The sequence below is a fragment of the Eretmochelys imbricata genome, chromosome 1 (assembly GCF_965152235.1).
Source record: "Eretmochelys imbricata isolate rEreImb1 chromosome 1, rEreImb1.hap1, whole genome shotgun sequence".
Taxonomy (NCBI): Eukaryota; Metazoa; Chordata; order Testudines; family Cheloniidae; genus Eretmochelys; species Eretmochelys imbricata.
The window spans coordinates 41,140,800-41,159,048 of NC_135572.1; the positions used below are offsets into that span (position 1 = coordinate 41,140,800).

Genomic DNA, 18,249 nt, shown 5'->3' on the forward strand with positions numbered 1-18,249 from the left:
GGGGAGGGAGGGGGAGTCTGCGCACCAAGTCCTCGCTCTTGCCCCTGCCCCCCGAATGCCGCAATCCAGCTGATTGCCGCGGGCAGTAGGTGGGTCGTGGAGGGGTAAGGTGCTGATATGCGGGGTCTGCCGGCGGGCGGGAGGCATTGGAGTGGGAGGCGGGGTGTACGGGAGCTGATAGGGAGGTTGCCAGCTGTGGACGAAGCAGGCAGCCAAATGACGTTACAGCAAAGCATTACACAACTTTAAATGGAGCATGTTCTGTAATTGAGCAGGGACGTAAGATTGAAACAACGTTAAGTGAGAGGATGTTAAGTGGGGAGTTACTGTACTTAATAGAAGCCAACTCCTCTGAAGGAAGAGTTGATAATATCTATCAGCAGTTCACCCATGTTCCACTCTTCGGGGTATATTCAGAGAGGAAGGACAGAGATCTGAAACACAGGTTGTGGCATGAAGTATTCCTGTCATCTCTAATACCAGAGTGAACTACATGGCACTGAACTCAAGAAGAGGAAACCAGTTTTTTTTGCCCTCTTCAGTCAAGATGTTTCCTTTCATCTATGGAAAAAGGCAATTAATTCTGAATCTGCTTGATTTTATTCACAAAATATGAGATTCCCTCACAAAAGTGTGGGACACTCAACCACCAATGCATGTGCAATGCTTCAAGCAATGGGTGATGGATTTACGTGTTTAATTAACCATGTGAGCAGCAGTACTACAAATCATGTGATGGATTAAATAATTGACTTAATACAATACTCTGAATTTTCTGTTGGCTAATGTAAATTTAGCTTCACCTTTTGCCCATCTCAACAGTAATAGGTAATAATGTGCCTAGTAGTGTACCTGGTTTTTTCTTTAATAGTCCTTTTTAAGTGAATCCTCTCAAACTGGGATTTACTCAGTTAAAATGAGTTTGACATGAATTAGTATTAACTGTTACCCAACAATTTGTCATCCAGCCACTCTGTATGGTTTGCTTTTAATCGTAAAGAGCTGAAAGTTTTGCAGAAAGGAGTGAATATAGGGTTCCACAAGTGATTTTAATTTCTGCTGGTCATGGGTGGTTCTGCACCATTAAGAGAGAAAATGCAAGGTGATACTTTGATCAAATCCCTTTGATCCACAATCTTATTCTTTCATTCTACTCTTAAGGTAGGTTGCTATGTTTCCCACTCTGATAATGTATCTTCTCTTGAATAATCCTTTCATTTCCAAATAAAAATTACTTGGTAACACATTAAAAGCATTTGAACAGTTCCCTTGAGGTGTATGCTATGGCATTTATGCTAATATATAAATACTGTTCTCCTTTCCTTGAGCAGTTGAGTGTAAGCATTCGTCCTTGTGACTGAGAGAAGACCAGGCATGTTTACCTAAGGCGGCTGTTCCGTAGGTGGTTGCTGGTGAAACACTATGCAAGAATGTCTGAGGCCTTTCCATATATCCTAAACATGCTAATCATATTAATGTCTCCATCCAACATTGTGCTGCCATTAAGTCCACTGAGACAACTGAAGATTTTTTTTATGTCTGAACTTGAGATTTGAGGAAACTGAGGCTGGAAATTCCTTCTCTATGAAGATGTGGTGCTGCAGTATGAGCTTGCAAGGTCATCTTGCCAGTAGCCTCAGCCCTGAATGGGAGCAAAGTGCCTTTCTTAAATAGTCTTCTCTTTCGTCATGTCTCGACATCTGTTTTCTAGTGTGCCTAGAGAGTGCTGGATCTAGTGGGTTTCAGACTTCTTTAAGTAGAATATCCTGCAGCTTGTTGCCCATTTTGTTGGTGGCCAGGTAGTATGCTGTTCTCTCTCTTCTCTCTCATCCTCTGCCATGGAATGCGTGTGATGGGAGGGTGGCATGCTGGTGGTGGAAATCCGTGGTATGAGTCTGATAGTAGTGGAGAAAATATTTGACGGTCCTGTACTGAAGATGTAATGGACATAGGTTTTTTTCTTAACCAGTGGTGTAGCCAGGTGGAAAAAACAGGCGGAGTGGAGATAGAAAAAGGCGCCACCCCCTTGTACTCACCTGGCAGCGCTCCAGGTCTTCAGCAGCACTTCGTTGTCGGGTCCTTCACTCAATCTGGTGTTTGGGACTGAAGGACCCCCCCCACCACCGCAATGCTGCCAAAGACCCGAGTGAGTGAGTACCAGGGAGTGGTGCCTTTTTTTATGTCTGCTCCCCCTGAACCGCTGCCGAAGACCCGGAGTGCCGCCGGGTGAGTAAAAATTTTAAAAGGCGCCAAGGACTTAAAAAGGAGCCACTTCTGCTTAGTGGGGGAGCGGCCGTTGCCCCACCCAGCGCCTCCCCCCCTCCCCAGCTACGCTACTGGCTGTAATGTTGTTGAGGTTTGTTTGTGGAACAATCCTGGGTGGATGGGTGACTGATAAATTAGCTCTTCTAAGGAACAGATACATTTTATGTACTCTGATTTTTTTTCCGTTTACATTATTTCACTGATTGGAACAATTTGATTCTTTCTGGGTGGTTCATTTTAGCTTTGTCAAAACCAGAAATACTTGGTGTGCTATCTATTGTTTGGACCTCCTAGAAGCCCAGTAACACATGCATCCATATGCAAAATTGCTACTGCAGTTTGAACTGCCCTTGCTCAGAGCAACTCTAACTTCCATGTTATTCAGCACTTTGTCACCTTCCACCAGTTGCAGTGCCAGTGTAGAATGTAAGTGCTGGGCTTAGCAATTGTATTAGTGCTTCAGTTCTCCCAGTGCAGTCCAAGACTGTTCCTGTTCCACTCTTTAGTGACAGTCTGACAGCTCAGAGCACTGGCTATGTCACCTGTTTAAGTTGCTTGGATGCAAGCCTGATTGTGGTCTCTGATGGTCTCATCTGTGCCTGGCACTTCCTATGTCCTCTGTATTCAGGGAAAGCCCTCGAGCAGCTGCAACGAAACATGACCATTGTTGGCTCAGATGACAGCTCAACAAAGAAGGGAACAAATGTGTAATTTAAAATACAACTTTAATAAAAATATGAATAAAAAATAACATAAAGGTGCCTGGAAATTTTTTTTAAATGGGCTTGTGCCCTTTTTTTGCTGCTTTATTTATTCTAAGTGTAGTATACACTATGTGCTAGACGCTTTCCAGACATTCAAGAAGGAGGTTCTCTTTGAGCAGCTTGCAATGTAAGGATAGACAGAGTTAGGGGAAAAAACAATAATCAATCAATTGTAAACTCGATCAATTGTAAACACATGGCAGAAGTTAACCTTAAAGAAGAAGAAAATTGTGAGTGGGGTAGAGGTCTTATAGATGAGCTCAAATAAGGTATTATAAATGGCCAGAAGGATTATTTTGATATTTTAAAAAATTCTTCTTTGCTTGTTCTTTATTTTAGAAATATTAGAAATGTAAATTCTGGTCTTCCCTGGCAATCTCTGGTAGACCTCTGTGGTGCTTGTTGTGAGCTGTATTTTAATTGAAGATGTGTGTATATTAAATCTCATAAACAACCATTTCCATTATTATCTAAAATATTAGTCATTAAACTTTAAATATTAATTAAAACAAATTTTGAATTTTCTGACTAAAAATCTCTGTTCTCAGCTCTTTAATTTTCACTTTTGTCATGTAACCATTTTGCTACTTGTCCAGTCATTAGTCTTCCAGCCTAGACAGGACTTGAATTTCTAATATATGAAGAAGAGCAGGGGAACATTAAATAAAATCCTTTCAGGACTTTTATATATCAAAAGAAGCAAAAAAGCCACATAACCAGTTTTTTTGATCACCTTTAACACTTAAAAAAAAAAAAAATTCCTTTGCCCTCCCTTTTTAGCGATTGTCATTTTTGTTTAAAAAAAAAATCAGCGGTATGGGGACATAACATTTCTAATGTACTTTATTGCCTAGGGGTTGTCACAAGTGCCTGTCAACTGTTTCAGCAACATCTCCCATATTCCAAAGCTCTGATAAAAAGGAACCACCTCCCTCTGCATGTTGCTTTAGTACCTGCTCATTTCCGACCCAGTGCAACTCCCTAGGGCCTCCCCTGCACTTAGTGGAGGAGTGGATAGTGGGGAGAGGAACAGAATCGGGAGTTGAAGGACCCAGAGAGAGATCTTCTCTCTACACTCAGACTACTCCTTCCTTGATTCTGGAGAGAAACATGCAAGAGAGCATTTTCTGTAATAAGACAAAGGAAAAAATCAGCAGAACAAGAAAACTTCAACTTAAACAAAATCATACTATTTTACTCCTTGAACACCAACACACAAAGGCATGATTGTTTATCAGAATAAATTGTAGTCACCAGTCCAGTAACGTTTCGAGGGAGGTGATGACTTTGTCCTGATATCTGCAAGTATGAGGATGTAGCAAGTTGTATATCCTACTCTTCATAGCACTTGCACAGCTCCCAATACAGAATAGAACCATTTAAAGCAGGCAACAGAACAAGCCAAAATGTGATCAAGTTTAAATAAACCTATTACATAATACTGCAGAGATCTGTGCAGGACATAATGTGACAGGTGTGAAGATTCAGAGGCCCTGAAATGCTTGTATGGAGTACTGTTTGTGGACGTTGCACTGGGTTCAAGTTATAATGATGTTGTCTGAAGAAACAAAAGATGATCTTTTCTTTTTGAGGTTAGGCCAGTTTTACTTTGAGGCCTCACCTACATTAGTGCACCAGTATGAAAACTCATGCAAACTCCTGATGATACACTTGTGTAAAGTTGGGTCTTGCACCAGACCAATGTATGTTGGTATGTTACTTGATGAGCCATTTTTATGCCAGTGAAGCACATCTGTGAACTCCAAGTTTCAAGGAGAGCTGTCCTGAGAAATGTGTGTTAAACCCTGGACCAGCATGACTTTTGAAATCAGCTTGAGCAGTGGTAATGAGTCCATTATTGTTTGAGGTTAAAGCTTATCCCAAACTTTGATTAGTTCCCTACTTAAAACTAAAATAAAAAAAGTTTCAAACTTGTTTTTGTCCTGTTTATAATCTTTCCCTATTGGGAAAGGCTATTAAGAAGGTGGGTGTGGGGAAGCTAGTGGTATCTCAAATTTCTTCAGATTTCTGTGATCACCTTTGATTGAGACTCTGGCATGACCACAGCACAGAGAATATGCCAATCTAGTTGGTGGTTGATTTAGTGATGTGCAAAGACTGATGTCCATAATGGGTCTATAAGACCGATGGAAAGCTTCTGGTATAGAACGGAGTTTTTCATCAAAGTGGTATTTACTGCAGGGAATATTTTACATCCATTCTTCAGCTGTGATGTTGGCTTTCTGTACACTTCCAAATGCAATACACGATGTCTTCTTGAATCTAAAAGCCCTAAATGGCGTGAGATCTGGTTACCTGAGCGAGTGCCTCTTCTTGCCATGGCAGTTGAGCCCGTTGGGACACAGCACGTATTCCCAGATTTTTCTGGAAACTGGGTGCAGGGTATTCTCAGTAGATGGCCCTCTACTCTGGCATTTGTTTCCTCATCTGATCTGCTAGAATGGAGACCATTTAAGTTTGACCATTTAAGACACGATATATGGCTTCTCCATTCTCAGACTTTTGCCTGAGGGCAGGGTAGTGTTAATCTGCCTTGGTTTTTTTGGGGGGGGGGTTCTTTATAAATATTGCTTTGTCTAGTTCCTTTCATACAAAACCTCTGATATAAATGATGATTCCCATCTAGAACTATCAAACTATGTTTATTTCAAGCTACATGACTGATTGTCAGCTGATCAGTGATGAGGCACGGGGGTGCTCTTCAGTTTTATGCATACACACAAGGAGAAGCCTAAAGAGGTCCTTAACATTGAGTACAGTAGATGAGAATGTAGGAGAAACAAGACTGAAGATCATCGTAGGTGAAACAAATGGATTATAACGAGCAAGAGTAGGAGATTGTGAAGATGAGGGAAAACACCTGTAAGCAATTGAGAGAGGTGGAGAGAATCAATCAGAAGTGGAAAGGGTTATCTGTTGTGCCTTCTACAAGGAAAGCTCCTGAATTCAATAATATAAAAACCTATATTGTCATTAACAGTGTAACTTTAATGAAATGTATTTTAATTAAGAAAAATGTAAATTTGTAGAACATAGTTTCTACAGTGATGTGTATATGTTTTTATATTTTTCAGACTCTTAGTGTGCAGTCTTCAACCAATGGTCAGTTTGTGTCTCCAAGTGACATTCAACTGAAATGCAATTATTGCAAAGGTTCTTTTTGTTCAAAGCCAGAAGTACTGGAGTGGGAGGTAAGTTCCTTGATAATACTGAAGCAGAAGTAGGGAGTGGTTACGTGTACTTGCCAAATAGGTTTAAAAACCCCTTCATAAGTAACCTATATTTGTTTAAATGTGTACCTCCTTAATAGTGGGGTAGTCCTTAAAGTTTGCATAACTTTTCTTTTTAATGTTTTAATTAGCAAAAATTGGATATTAATCATGTTAAACCTATAATTAAATTTGTGTGTTACTGATGGAATCAAAAGGTTTTGCGAGAGTGTGTGCATGCACATGTGCGTGCTCTCAAGGACCATATCATATATAGCAAAAAGGATCTAGAATTTAAAGTAAAAGATAATTCTCTTTTCTTACCTCAGCTGTAGAGGTTGAAGCCTGCTTCTTCTTTGAGTAGTTGCAGATATGTATTCCACTCAGGTGTGTGTGTGTGTACCAGTGCTGGAGAACTTTGCTTAGTAATATCAACTGTGTGGTGCATGCTGCTTTTGGCCTCTTGTAGCTCCTAGGGCTTTTTGAAGGTGGTGCTGCCCTAACCCTCCTCAGTTCCTTGTCATCACCCACGGCTTGAGTTTAAGCATTTCATGAGGTATTTACCTCATATATTGTTGTCTGAGAGTTTTCTCTGTGGTTTCTTTAATATGTAATTACAGTTAGTAGTAGACCCCTAGAGTTAGATTGTTAGATTGTTAAATAGTTGATTTTTGCCTGGAGCAATGCCTTCACAAGGTTTCCAGCACTGTTCCTCCTATGAAGTAGTTATCAGCAGTAGCAGTCCCCATTATCAGTGCGTATTGTTCCTCGGAGAAGGGCATATTAAGGAGAAGTGTTCCTTTTGCAAGCAGTTGATCAGTTTTAGGCAAGCAGTCAAATTGGCTTTCCTGTGGAGGTCAACATACCAGTCGTCAACTTCCATTCCACTTTCCTGCCATTTAGGGACAGATTTGTCCCTTTTCTACAGTGTTCAGGAAACAGTAACCACAGATGTATGGATTCTAAGCATGGTAGGATTGGATTATGCCATCCAATTCCTGTCTGTCCCCCCTGTCACACACCCCAACTTTGTCCCTTTTCAGGGAACCCTCTCATCAGTCAGTGCTTCTACTGCAAATCGAGACTCTACACTTTGGGAGGAGTAGAGGAAGTTCCCATTCAACATCAGGGAAAGGGATTCTACTCCCATTATTTCCTGATCCCCAAACCCCATGAAGGGATGAGACATATTCCGGACCTCCGAGGTCTCAAGAAGTACATCAAAAATATAATATTCCGTATAGTAATCTTAGCTACAGTTCTCCCAACGTTAGAGCAGAATGTCTGGTTTGCTGCCCTCAATCTTCTGGATGCCTACTTCCATGTGAAGATTTTCCTAAGCCATAGAAAGTTTCTGAGATTCATAGTGGTAGGCCAACATTATCAGTAACACAGTAATCCCCTTTGGCATGTCAGGAGGATGGGAATTCACGTCTTCCAGGACCTGGATGATTGGCTAGTGAGGGACAAGTCCAAAGACCAAGTCCTCTGTCTCATTGAGTTAATGTTGGATCTCTTAGTCTGGCTGGGGCTGATTTTGAACAAAGGAAAGTCAAAATTAATGTCAACAAAAAAATCAAGTTAAGCGGGGCCCAATAGGCTCTACGAGTTGGAGGGCTTTTCTCCTGCATGAATGATACTGAACAATTCATTGCCTGTGTCTGTACCTGCAATCTCACCTTTCAACTTCAGGTCATGTGGCTGCAGGCACTTATGTAATCCAGTGTGTGGTGTTGTGACTTTTGTCTTCTTCAATCATAGCTGAATTTGGTCTGTTGCCCAAATTTAGACAGGCACGTCCGAGTGCCAGTGGTGATTCTGAAGTCTTTACAGTGGTGGTGAGATCAGAGCAATGTATGTAAAGGTGTTCCCTTCGCCTGTCCTCCAGTGACCAGGACTATAGTTACTGATGCCTCCACAATAGGTTGGAGGATGCATCTAGGGACACTGAAAGTACAGGGGTGTATTAACTAAACAGGAAGCTTCCCTTCATATCAGTGTCCTGGAGCTTTGAGTGATTGACAATGTGTGCCTGGCCTTTTGGGACTAGATCAAGGGTGTGCAGCGATTCACATACTTAATGACAATACCACTACAATGTACTATGTGAACAGACAGGGAGGAGTCGATTCCAACCAGCTCTGTCAGGAAGCCATGATGTTTTGACATTTTTGCATCGAGGAAGACATCATTCCCACAGTTGCACACTTACCAGGTTCACCGAATCGGTTGGTCAATCATTTCTGCAGGAATTTCTCCCAAAGTCACCAGTGGTCTGTGAAGGGCCATATGCTGAGATCCAGTTTCAAAGAATAGGGCATTCAGACAGTTGCCCTGTTTGCGATGAAAGACACCAAGAAATGCAGTCAGTTTTGCACTCCGGGGCGGGGGGGTGTTCTCAGTCTGGCTCATTAACCAATGCCTTCCATTTGAATTGTGTATTGGCCCTGATGTATGCACTCCCCCAGATCCCACTTGTCCCTCATGTTATTCTCAAACTGAAGTTGGATCATGTGAGAGTTATACTCATTGCACTAGTTTGGCTGAGACAGTGCTGACTTTCTAACCTTCACAATCTGTTGGTTCAACCTCCCAGATCTCTCCCCCTCATTCCTTACCCACTGACACAACACCCTGGTCAGATATGGTATCAAGCACCAAGCAGTCTGCACCTAATCGCGTGGGTACTGCATGGTTAGATGAGGAGGAAGAACAGTGTTCTCAAGCAGTGCAGCAAGTCCTACTTTGTAGGAGAGATCCTTCTCCCAGGTTTACCTAATTTGGTCATTGGCTTGGGGAATTCAACTGATGCTACCACATATTCAAGAAGTTTTGGATTACCTGTTACAACTTAGGTCCTCAGATCTGTCTCTCAGCTTGAGCTCAGCACTTTATCCTATGATGCAAGGGAAGTTGGGATTTTCCAAGTCCGTGATAGCTATCTTTCTAAAAGGTGTTGTCCTCCTCCTCCTCAATGATTGCCTTGTGGGACTTCAGTACTATACTGGCTTCCCTCATGGGTCCTCCATTTTGAGCCACTAGCAACTTGCTCTGTCTCCCCTTTGCCAAAAGACAGCAATAAAAATAAAAAGCTATAATTTCTATGAGGAGAGTTAGTGAACTGCAAGCCTTAATAGTAGAACCTCTGTATCCAAAAGTGGTGTCACAGTTGCACCAAGCCTCACTCAGATGTGAATGAACAGCATCATCGTTCCTTGGATATGAGATGAACATTGGTATTAGATAATTTAAGGCATCACCTCAACTTTTGTCTCTTCTGCAGATCTGATGAAGGGTCAAAAGGTTTCCACATAGTTAAATTACTTTCTGCATTATGACAGCAAATGGCGTTGCTCAGACCACATCTCCTTGGAGACTGGTGGCTCATTTGATGAGGGCCCAAGTGACTTTGGTCAAATTTCTCAATAATGTGTTTTCTTCAAGTGCTAGTCCCTCTATGTATCCCAAACATGGGTACATATATGCGCCATGCACCTGAGTCTGGAAGTTTTTCCAAGCAGTGTCCATTGACCCACACATGCACAGTATCTTCCCTTATGCTTTCACCTGATGGTGTAAGGGGTGGTGCAGGTCAACACCACTCCAGTTCCCGCTTATCGCCACATGGCCTGAGTCAAAACCCTGTTCCCCTTCGCTCTTGTAATCTTTAGAAGAGTTACTGTATATATTTGCTATAAATAGTTATTCTGTAGTTTAGAAATCTTAGTTGTACAATGGCCTGATGCACATATGACATTTTTTGTCAGGCTCCACTTGTGGTGCCTACAAGTCTGGGTCCACTCAACCTACCAGGCAACCAGGGACCACATTGACTCCTGAGTCACTGTTCCCTCAGAAGTTCTTGCCTTTCTTGGTTGGTGGTCCAACCCAGCCAAGGTCATGGTGGGGATCCCTTTCAGCTCTTCCATACCAAGGGCCTCCCTTACAGGATGGGGTACTCACCTGGAGTGCTATGCAGCCGAGGGGATGTGGACACCATGGGAAACTAGGTTGCATGTAAACTTGCTGGAACTCGGAACAGTCCACCTAGCCTGCAAGGCATTCTTTCCCCTCATACTTTTCCTCTGCTTACAAGTCCTATCGGACAATATCACCATGATGGTATATATAAACTAACAGGGAGAAGCGAGATCTTGTCCCCCTCCTGCTTTGAGGTAGTCATACTGTGCCACTGGTGTGTCAGGAATCAGGTTACCATACAGCCCGGATACCTCCCACCTGCTCAAAACTCCCTAGCAGACAGACTAAGCAGAAGTCTCTACATAGATCATGAATGGGAAATACATTACACAGGTCTGACCAACATCTTTGCGCAGTGGGGTACTCCCCTATGGGACCTGTTTGCGTCCCAGATGAACAGAAAGATGCCCAAATAGTGCTCCAGTGTGGCCATAGGCAGTGACTCATAGGGCGATGCTCTCCTGCTTCCCTGGATGGGTAGACTCTGATATGCCTTTTCTCCCATTCCTCTCGGACCACGCGTTCTCTGGAAGATTTGCCAAGACGCAGCCACCATCCTCCTCCTAATGCCCTATTGGCCAAGACAGTTCTGTCCACACACCCGCCCATCAGGATCAGCCCATTTCAGGTTCTCCTGACACAAGACCATGGGAGGCTCAGGTTTCCCATCCCAAGCTCACTCCACCTCACGGCTTGGTGCTTGGATGGGTGTTGGACATAGTAAGCTCAGACTCTGCCTCAGTCCAGGTACTCCTTAACCAGAGCAGGAAAGAGTCTTCAAGAACATACTACCAAGCTAAATGATGCACCTTTTTCTCTTGCGTGTGCCTCCACCACCATTCCCTCACCACGGTAGACATTCTGATTATCCTTGCCTATTTCCTCGCCCTAAAAGCACGAGGTTTGTCCCTTAGTTCACTTTGTGTACACCTAACAATAGTTAGCATCCCTACACCAGGGGAAAGAAGGTGCTCTATCTTCATGCATCTGATGACGGTACTCTTTGTGAAAGGCTTGATCAGAAACTTCCCACTCATCATCAAGTCCAGGCTTCAGTGGGACTTCAACCTCATCCTGTCAGTTCTCCCAGGGCCACCCTTCAGACAGAGATAAACACAACAAGATCTCTATCAAGCGTTCTTACAACTACAATACCCACCTGCTGAAGTGAAGAAACGGATTGACAGAGCCAGAAGAGTTACCCAGAAGTTACCGTCTACAGGACAGGCCAACAAAGAAAATAACAGAATGCCACTAGTCATCACCTTCAGCCCCCAACTAAAACCTCTCCAATGCATCGTCAAGGATCTACAACCTATCCTGAAGGACGAACCATCACTCTCACAGATCTTGGGAGACAGCTTACAGACAGCCCCCCAACCTGAAGCAAATACTCACCAGCAACTACACACCACACAACAAAAACACTAACCCAGGACCCTATCCTTGCAACAAAGCCCATTGCCAACTGTGTCCACATATTTATTCAGGGGACACCATCATAGGGCCTAATCACATCAGGCACACTATCAGAGGCTCGTTCACCTGCACATCTACCAATGGGATATGTGCCAGCAATGCCCCTCTGCCATGTACATTGGTCAAACTGGACAGTCTCTATGTAAAAGAATAAATGGACACAAATCAGACATCAAGAATTATAACATTCAAAAACCAGTCGGAGAAGCATCAATCTCTTTGGTCGCTCGATTACAGACCTGAAAGTGGCAATTCTTCAACAAAAAGACTTCAAAAACAGACTCCAATGAGAGACAGAGTGCTGAATTGGAATTAATTTGCAAACTGGATACAGTTAACTTAGGCTTGAATAGAGACTGGGAGTGGATGGGTCATTACACAAAGTAAAACTATTTCCCCATGTTCTCTCCCCCCCCCCCCACTGTTCCTCAGATGTTCTTGTCAACTGCTAGAAATGGCCCACCTTGATTATCACTACAAAAGGTGTGTTCCCCCACGCTCTCCTGCTGGTAATAGCTCACCTTAAGTGATCACTCTTGTTACAGTCTGTATGGTAACACCCATTGTTTCATGTTCTCTGTGTATATAAAATCTCCCCACTGTATTTTCCACTACATGCATCCGATGAAGTGAGCTGTAGCTCATGAAAGCTTATGCTCAAATAAATTTGTTAGTCTCTAAGATGCCACAAGTACTCCTTTTCTTTTTACCAGCATCTGCGCACCCTCCTCCACTCTGATCACTGCTTGCAAGTCACCCATCTGTGGAATACCCATAGGGACCAGCACTCGAAGAAGAAGAGGTGGTTACTTAACAGTAACTGGAGGTTTATTGAAATATGTGGCCCCTTTCTATATTCAACTGCCTGCCCTCCTTCCCCTCTACTTCAGACTTGATTATATTGCAGTAAAAGGAGGAACTGGAGCGGCGTCAATTCGCACTGCCCCTTATACCCTTCATCAGGAGCACAAGGGGAGATAGCTTGGAAAAACTTCTGGACTCAGGCATATGGTGTACACGTGTACCAACGTGTGGGATACAGATAGGGACCACACATCTGGAAGACCTCCAGTTACAGTAACTTCATATTGGATATTTGTTGGGGTGCTAGCTTGTCTTCCATACATCTTTTTACCAAAGACTACAATGTTAAAACTGAATCTTGATCAGACGCAAACTTTGGAAGGGCAGTTCTGTAGTTGCTATTAAGAAGATTCCGAGCTCCATCTCCTTCCATTACTGCTTGTGAATCATCTTGATGGAATACATGTCTGCAGCCACTCAAAGAAAAAGTGCTTATCTACCTGTTCTGTAACTGTTGTTCTTTCAGATATGGGTGCAGACGTGTATTCCATGATCCACCCATTGTCCTCTCTATACTGAAGTCTCCAGTCTTGGATTCCAGTGCAAAGGAACTGAGTGGGGTCAGAGTGGTGCCAACCTTAAATAGCCTTAGGTGGGTTATGAGGGGGACAGAGGGCATGTGTGTGGCCCCGATGGGTACTTCTAAGCAAATTGCTTCGGCGCACTGGCTGCACACATATGAGTGGACCTCACGTCTGTATCCACATCTCAAAGAACAATAATTATAGTACAGGTAGGTCACAGTTCTCTTCATCTCCTATTCAACTACTTTGCTTTAGAGATTATAGCTGATCTTAGACTATCTTGAAATTTGTCCGTAAATTGAAAAAGAGGAAAATAGCAAAAGGAAATGCACTGTTTTTTAAGATCCACCAATGTGTATTCTTTCTCAGTTGTCACTTTCTCCATGTGAAATACTTAATGACAAATAACTTCTGTAGCATTGAGTGTCAGTTTAATCAAAAGCTGTTATCTTTAGTGGTAGAAGTCACACTACCTTGTATATACTTGCACCTTTGCTCATGCCATATTTTTTAAGCATTTGTGTATTAAAAGCAGATTCTTGTTTAAAAGTTGCTCTATACCAATCTTAATACTTTTTTATACTTTATTTTGTGTTTAGAACAAAGTATTCCAGTTCTGCAGCAGAACTTGTTCTGATGATTATAAGAAACTGCACTGCATAGTTACATACTGTGAATACTGCCAAGAGGAGAAAACTCTGCACGAAATGGTGAATTTCTCTGGTATCAAAAGACCATTCTGTAGTGAAGGTATGTTTTTTTTCTTTTTTATGGTATTGATCTCATTGATTGTATTTTTACTGTAATCTGTTTACCTTTGCTTTATGATGATGATAGTTTTCACATTAAAATATGTATAAAATACTAACTTATTCAGTAGTATTTGAGCTGGAACAGAGTCCCCCCCCCTCCTGGTGAGTGGGTCTCTTGAAGCCCTCAGACACTCCCATGCATTCCATTCTGTTGAGTTTCTGCAATACTCATTTCAGGTTGAAGAAGACTGGGCCAAGACACTTTTTCTAAAAGCCCTTCAGTGTTCTGCACCCTTCTCCATCAAGAAAGGTTGCTTTTTGAGACCTGGGTGGCTGTGCCTACACCCATACACAGGGGCTGAACCAACTTTCTGTTTAGCAGGGTGGATAAAATTTGATGATTTAAAAATAAATAAATCGGTCTTTTTTATTTAAATTAAATACAAGTTTATTTTTAAAAAATATATTTATTTAAAACAAAATGTGACATTGACAATCCATGTCAGGCCTAAAATTATTGTGATCCATTAACATTGTGTTAATTAAGTACAAAAAAAATATAAGCAATAGATGTTTGCTGTTAAATTTTAAAGAAAGTGAAACCACTGAACTGATGGAAGTCGCTGGCTATGCACCTGGAACCAGAATTTGTTGAAGTGCTGAACTTGCTTTTGACAGCAGTGTTCTCTTTTGCAGATGCAAAGAGTATTTTCTTCCTTTCAGTTTATTCAACTAATTCAATTTGATGACTCATTTATTCATAGTTGAGAAACCAATTGGGTGTTGAAAAAGCAGGAAATCTTGTTTTCATCTTCCAGTCTATGAAAAAAATATAGCTGTGAGAGGATGAGATCTACTCGTTATAAAATCTTGATGGACATGGTGGCCAGAAACAGTCAGTTCAGTTTGCTAACTATAGAGAATACTTTCTTTATTTAATAAGTCATTTGGTTTAGAATCATAGAATATCAGGGTTGGAAGGGACCTCAGGAGATCATCTAGTCCAACCCCCTGCTCAAAGCAGGATCAATCCCCAACTAAATCATCCCAGCCAGGACTTTCTGAAGCCTGACCTTAAAATCTTCTAAGGAAGGAGATTCTACCACCTCCCTAGGTAACGCATTCCAGTGTTTCACTACCCTCCTGGTGAAAAAGTTTTTCCTAATATCCAACCTAAACCTCCCCCACTGCAACTTGAAACCATTGCTCCTTGTTCTGTCATCTGGTACCACTGAGAACAGTCTAGATCCATCGTCTTTGGAAACCCCCTTTTAGCTGGTTGAAAGCAGCTATCAAATCCCCCCTCATTCTTCTCTTCTGCAGACTAAACAATCCCAGTTCCCTCAGCCTCTTCTCCTAACTCATGTGTTCCAATCCCCTAATAATTTTTGTTGCCCTCCGCTGGATGTCTTCCAATTTTTCCACATCCTTCTTGTAGTGTAGGGCCCAAAACTGGACACAGTACTCCAGATGAGGCCTCACCAATGTCGAATAGAGGAGAATGATCTCGTCCCTCGATCTGCTGGCAATGCCCGTACTTATACAGCCCAAAATGCCATTGGCTTTCTTGGCAACAAGGGCACACTGTTGACTGATATCTAGCTTCTCGTCCACTGTAACCCCTAGGTCCTTTTCTGCAGAACTGCTGCCTAGCCATTTGGTCCCTAGTCTGTAGCGGTGCATGGGATTCTTCCGTCCTAAGTGCAGGACTCTGCACTTGTCCTTGTTGAACCTCATCAAATTTCTTTTGGCCCAATCCTCTAATTTGTCTAGGTCCTTCTGTATCCTATCCCTACCCTCCAACGTATCTACCTCTCCTCCCAGTTTAGTGTCATCTGCAAACTTGCAGAGGGTGCAATTCACACCATCCTACAGATCATTTATGAAGATATTGAACAAAACCGGCCCGAGGACTGACCCTTGGGGCACTCCACTTGATACTGGCTGCTAACTAGACATGGAGCCATTGATCACTACCCATTGAGCCTGACGATCTAGCCAATTTTCTATCCACCTTCTAGTCCATTCATCCAGCTCATACTTCTTTAACTTGCTGGCAAGAATACTGTGGGAGACTGTATCAAAAGCTTTGCTAAAGTCAAGGAACAACACGTCCACTGCTTTCCTCTCATCCACAGAGCCAGTTATCTCGTCATAGAATGCAATTAGGTTAGTCAGGCATGATTTGCCCTTGGTGAATCCATGCTGACTGTTCCTCTTCACTTTCCGCTCCCATAAGTGCTTCAGAATTGATTCCTTGAGGACCTGCTCCATGATTTTTCCAGGGACTGAGGTGAGGCTGACTGGCCCGTAGTTCCCAGGATCCTCCTTCTTCCATTTTTTAAAGATGGGCACTACATTAGCCTTTTTCCAGTCGTCCGGGACTTCCCCCGATTGCCATGAGTTTTCAGAGATAATGACCAATGGCTCTGCAATCACATCCGCCAACTCCTTTAGCACTCTCGGATGCAACGCATCCGGGCCCATGGACTTGTGCTCGTCCAGCTTTTCTAAATAGTCCCGAACCACTTCTTTCTCCACAGAGGGCTGGTCACCTCCTCTCCATGCTGTGCTGCTCAGTGCAGTAGTCTGGGAGCTGACCTTGTTCGTGAAGACAGAGTCAAAAAAAGCATTGAGTACATTAGCTTTTTCCACATCCTCTGTCACTAGGTTGCCTCCCTCATTCAGTAAGGGGCCCACACTTTCCTTGACTTCCTTCTTGTTGCCAACATACCTGAAGAAACCCTTCTTGTTACTCTTAACATCTCTTGCTAGCTGCAACTCCAATTGTGGTTTGGCCTTCCTGATTTCACTCCTGCATATCCGAGCAATATTTTTATACTCTTCCCTGGTCATTTGTCCAATCTTCCACTTCTTGTAAGCTTCTTTTTTGTGTTTAAGATCAGCAAGGATTTCACTGTTCAGCCAAGCTGGCCGCCAGCCATATTTACTGTTCTTTCTACACATCGGGATGGTTTGTCCCTGTAACCTCAATAAGGATTCTTTTAAAATACAGCCAACTCTCCTGGACTCCTTTCCCTGTCATGTTATTCTCCCAGGGGATCCTGCCCATCAGTTCCCTGAGGGAGTCAGAGTCTGCTTTTCTGAAGTCCAGGGTCTGTATTCTGCTGCTCTCCTTTCTTCCCTGTGTCAGGATCCTGAACTCGACCATCTCATGGTCACTGCTTCCCAGGTTCCCATCCACTTTTGCTTCCCCTACTAATTCTTCCCAGTTTGTGAGCAGCAGGTCAAGAAGAGCTCTGCCCCTAGTTGGTTCCTCCACCACTTGCACCAGGAAATTGTCCCCTACATTTTCCGAAAACTTCCTGGATTGTCTGTGCACCGCAGTATTGCTCTCCCAGCAGATATCACGGTGATTGAAGTCTCCCATGAGAACCAGGGCCTGCGATCTAGTAACTTCCGTGAGATGCCGGAAGAAAGCCTCGTCCACCTCCTCTCCCTGGTCCGGTGGTCTATAGCAGACTCCCACCATGACATCACCCTTGTTGCTCACACTTCTAAACTTAATCCAGAGACTCTCAGGTTTTTCTGCAGTTTCATACTTGAGCTCTGAGCAGTCATACATACAATGCAACTCCCCCACCTTTTCTGCCCTGCCTGTCCTTTCTGAACAGTTTATATCCATCCACGATAGTACTCCATTCATGTGAGTTATCCCACTAAGTCTCTGTTATTCCAATCACGTCATAATTCCTTGACTGTGCCAGGACTTCCAGTTCTCCCTGCTTGTTTCCCAGGCTTCTTGCATTTGTGTATAGGCACTTGAGATAACTCGCTGATCGTCCCTCTTTCTCAGTTTGAAGCAGGCGCCCTCCCCCTCATATGCTCCTGCTCGTGCTTCCTCCCAGTATCCCACTTCCCCACTTACCTCAGGGCTTTGGTCTCCTTCCCCCGTTGAACTTAGTTTAAATCCCTCCTCACTAGGTTAGCCAGCCTGCTTGCGAAGATGCTCTTCCCTCTCTTCATTAGGTGGAGCCTGTCTCTGCCTAGCACTCCTCCTTCTTGGAACACCATCCCATGATCAAAGCCCAAACCTGAGTAGCCATTCATTGACTTCCACGATTCAACGGTCTCATCCCAGGCCTTTTCCTTCCACGGGGAGGATGGACGAGAACACCACTTGCACGTCAAACTCCTTTATCCTTCTTCCCAGAGCCACGTAGTCTGCAATGATCTGCTCAAGGTCATTCTTGACAGTATCATTGGTGCCCACGTGGAGAAGCAGGAAGGGGTAGCGATCCGAGGGCTTCATGAGTCTCGGCAGTCTCTCCGTCACATCGTGAATCCTTGCTCCTGGCAAGCAGCAGACTTCTCGGTTTTCCCGGTCGGGGCGGCAGATACATGACTTAGTCCCCCTGAGGAGAGAGTC

General features: G+C 43.3%; 1 protein-coding gene across 8 annotated transcripts in view; it reads left to right on the forward strand.

Moving 5' to 3' along the window:
• Positions 1-18,249, forward strand: part of ZMYM2 (zinc finger MYM-type containing 2) — a 178,085-nt gene that overhangs the window by 94,873 nt on the left and 64,963 nt on the right. For all 8 annotated transcript variants that reach the window (XM_077809171.1, XM_077809145.1, XM_077809186.1 and 5 more), the window contains 2 exons: positions 6,125-6,241; positions 13,707-13,857. In XM_077809171.1, coding sequence (XP_077665297.1) covers positions 6,125-6,241; positions 13,707-13,857 — 268 coding nt within the window. The remainder of the gene's footprint in view (positions 1-6,124; positions 6,242-13,706; positions 13,858-18,249) is intronic.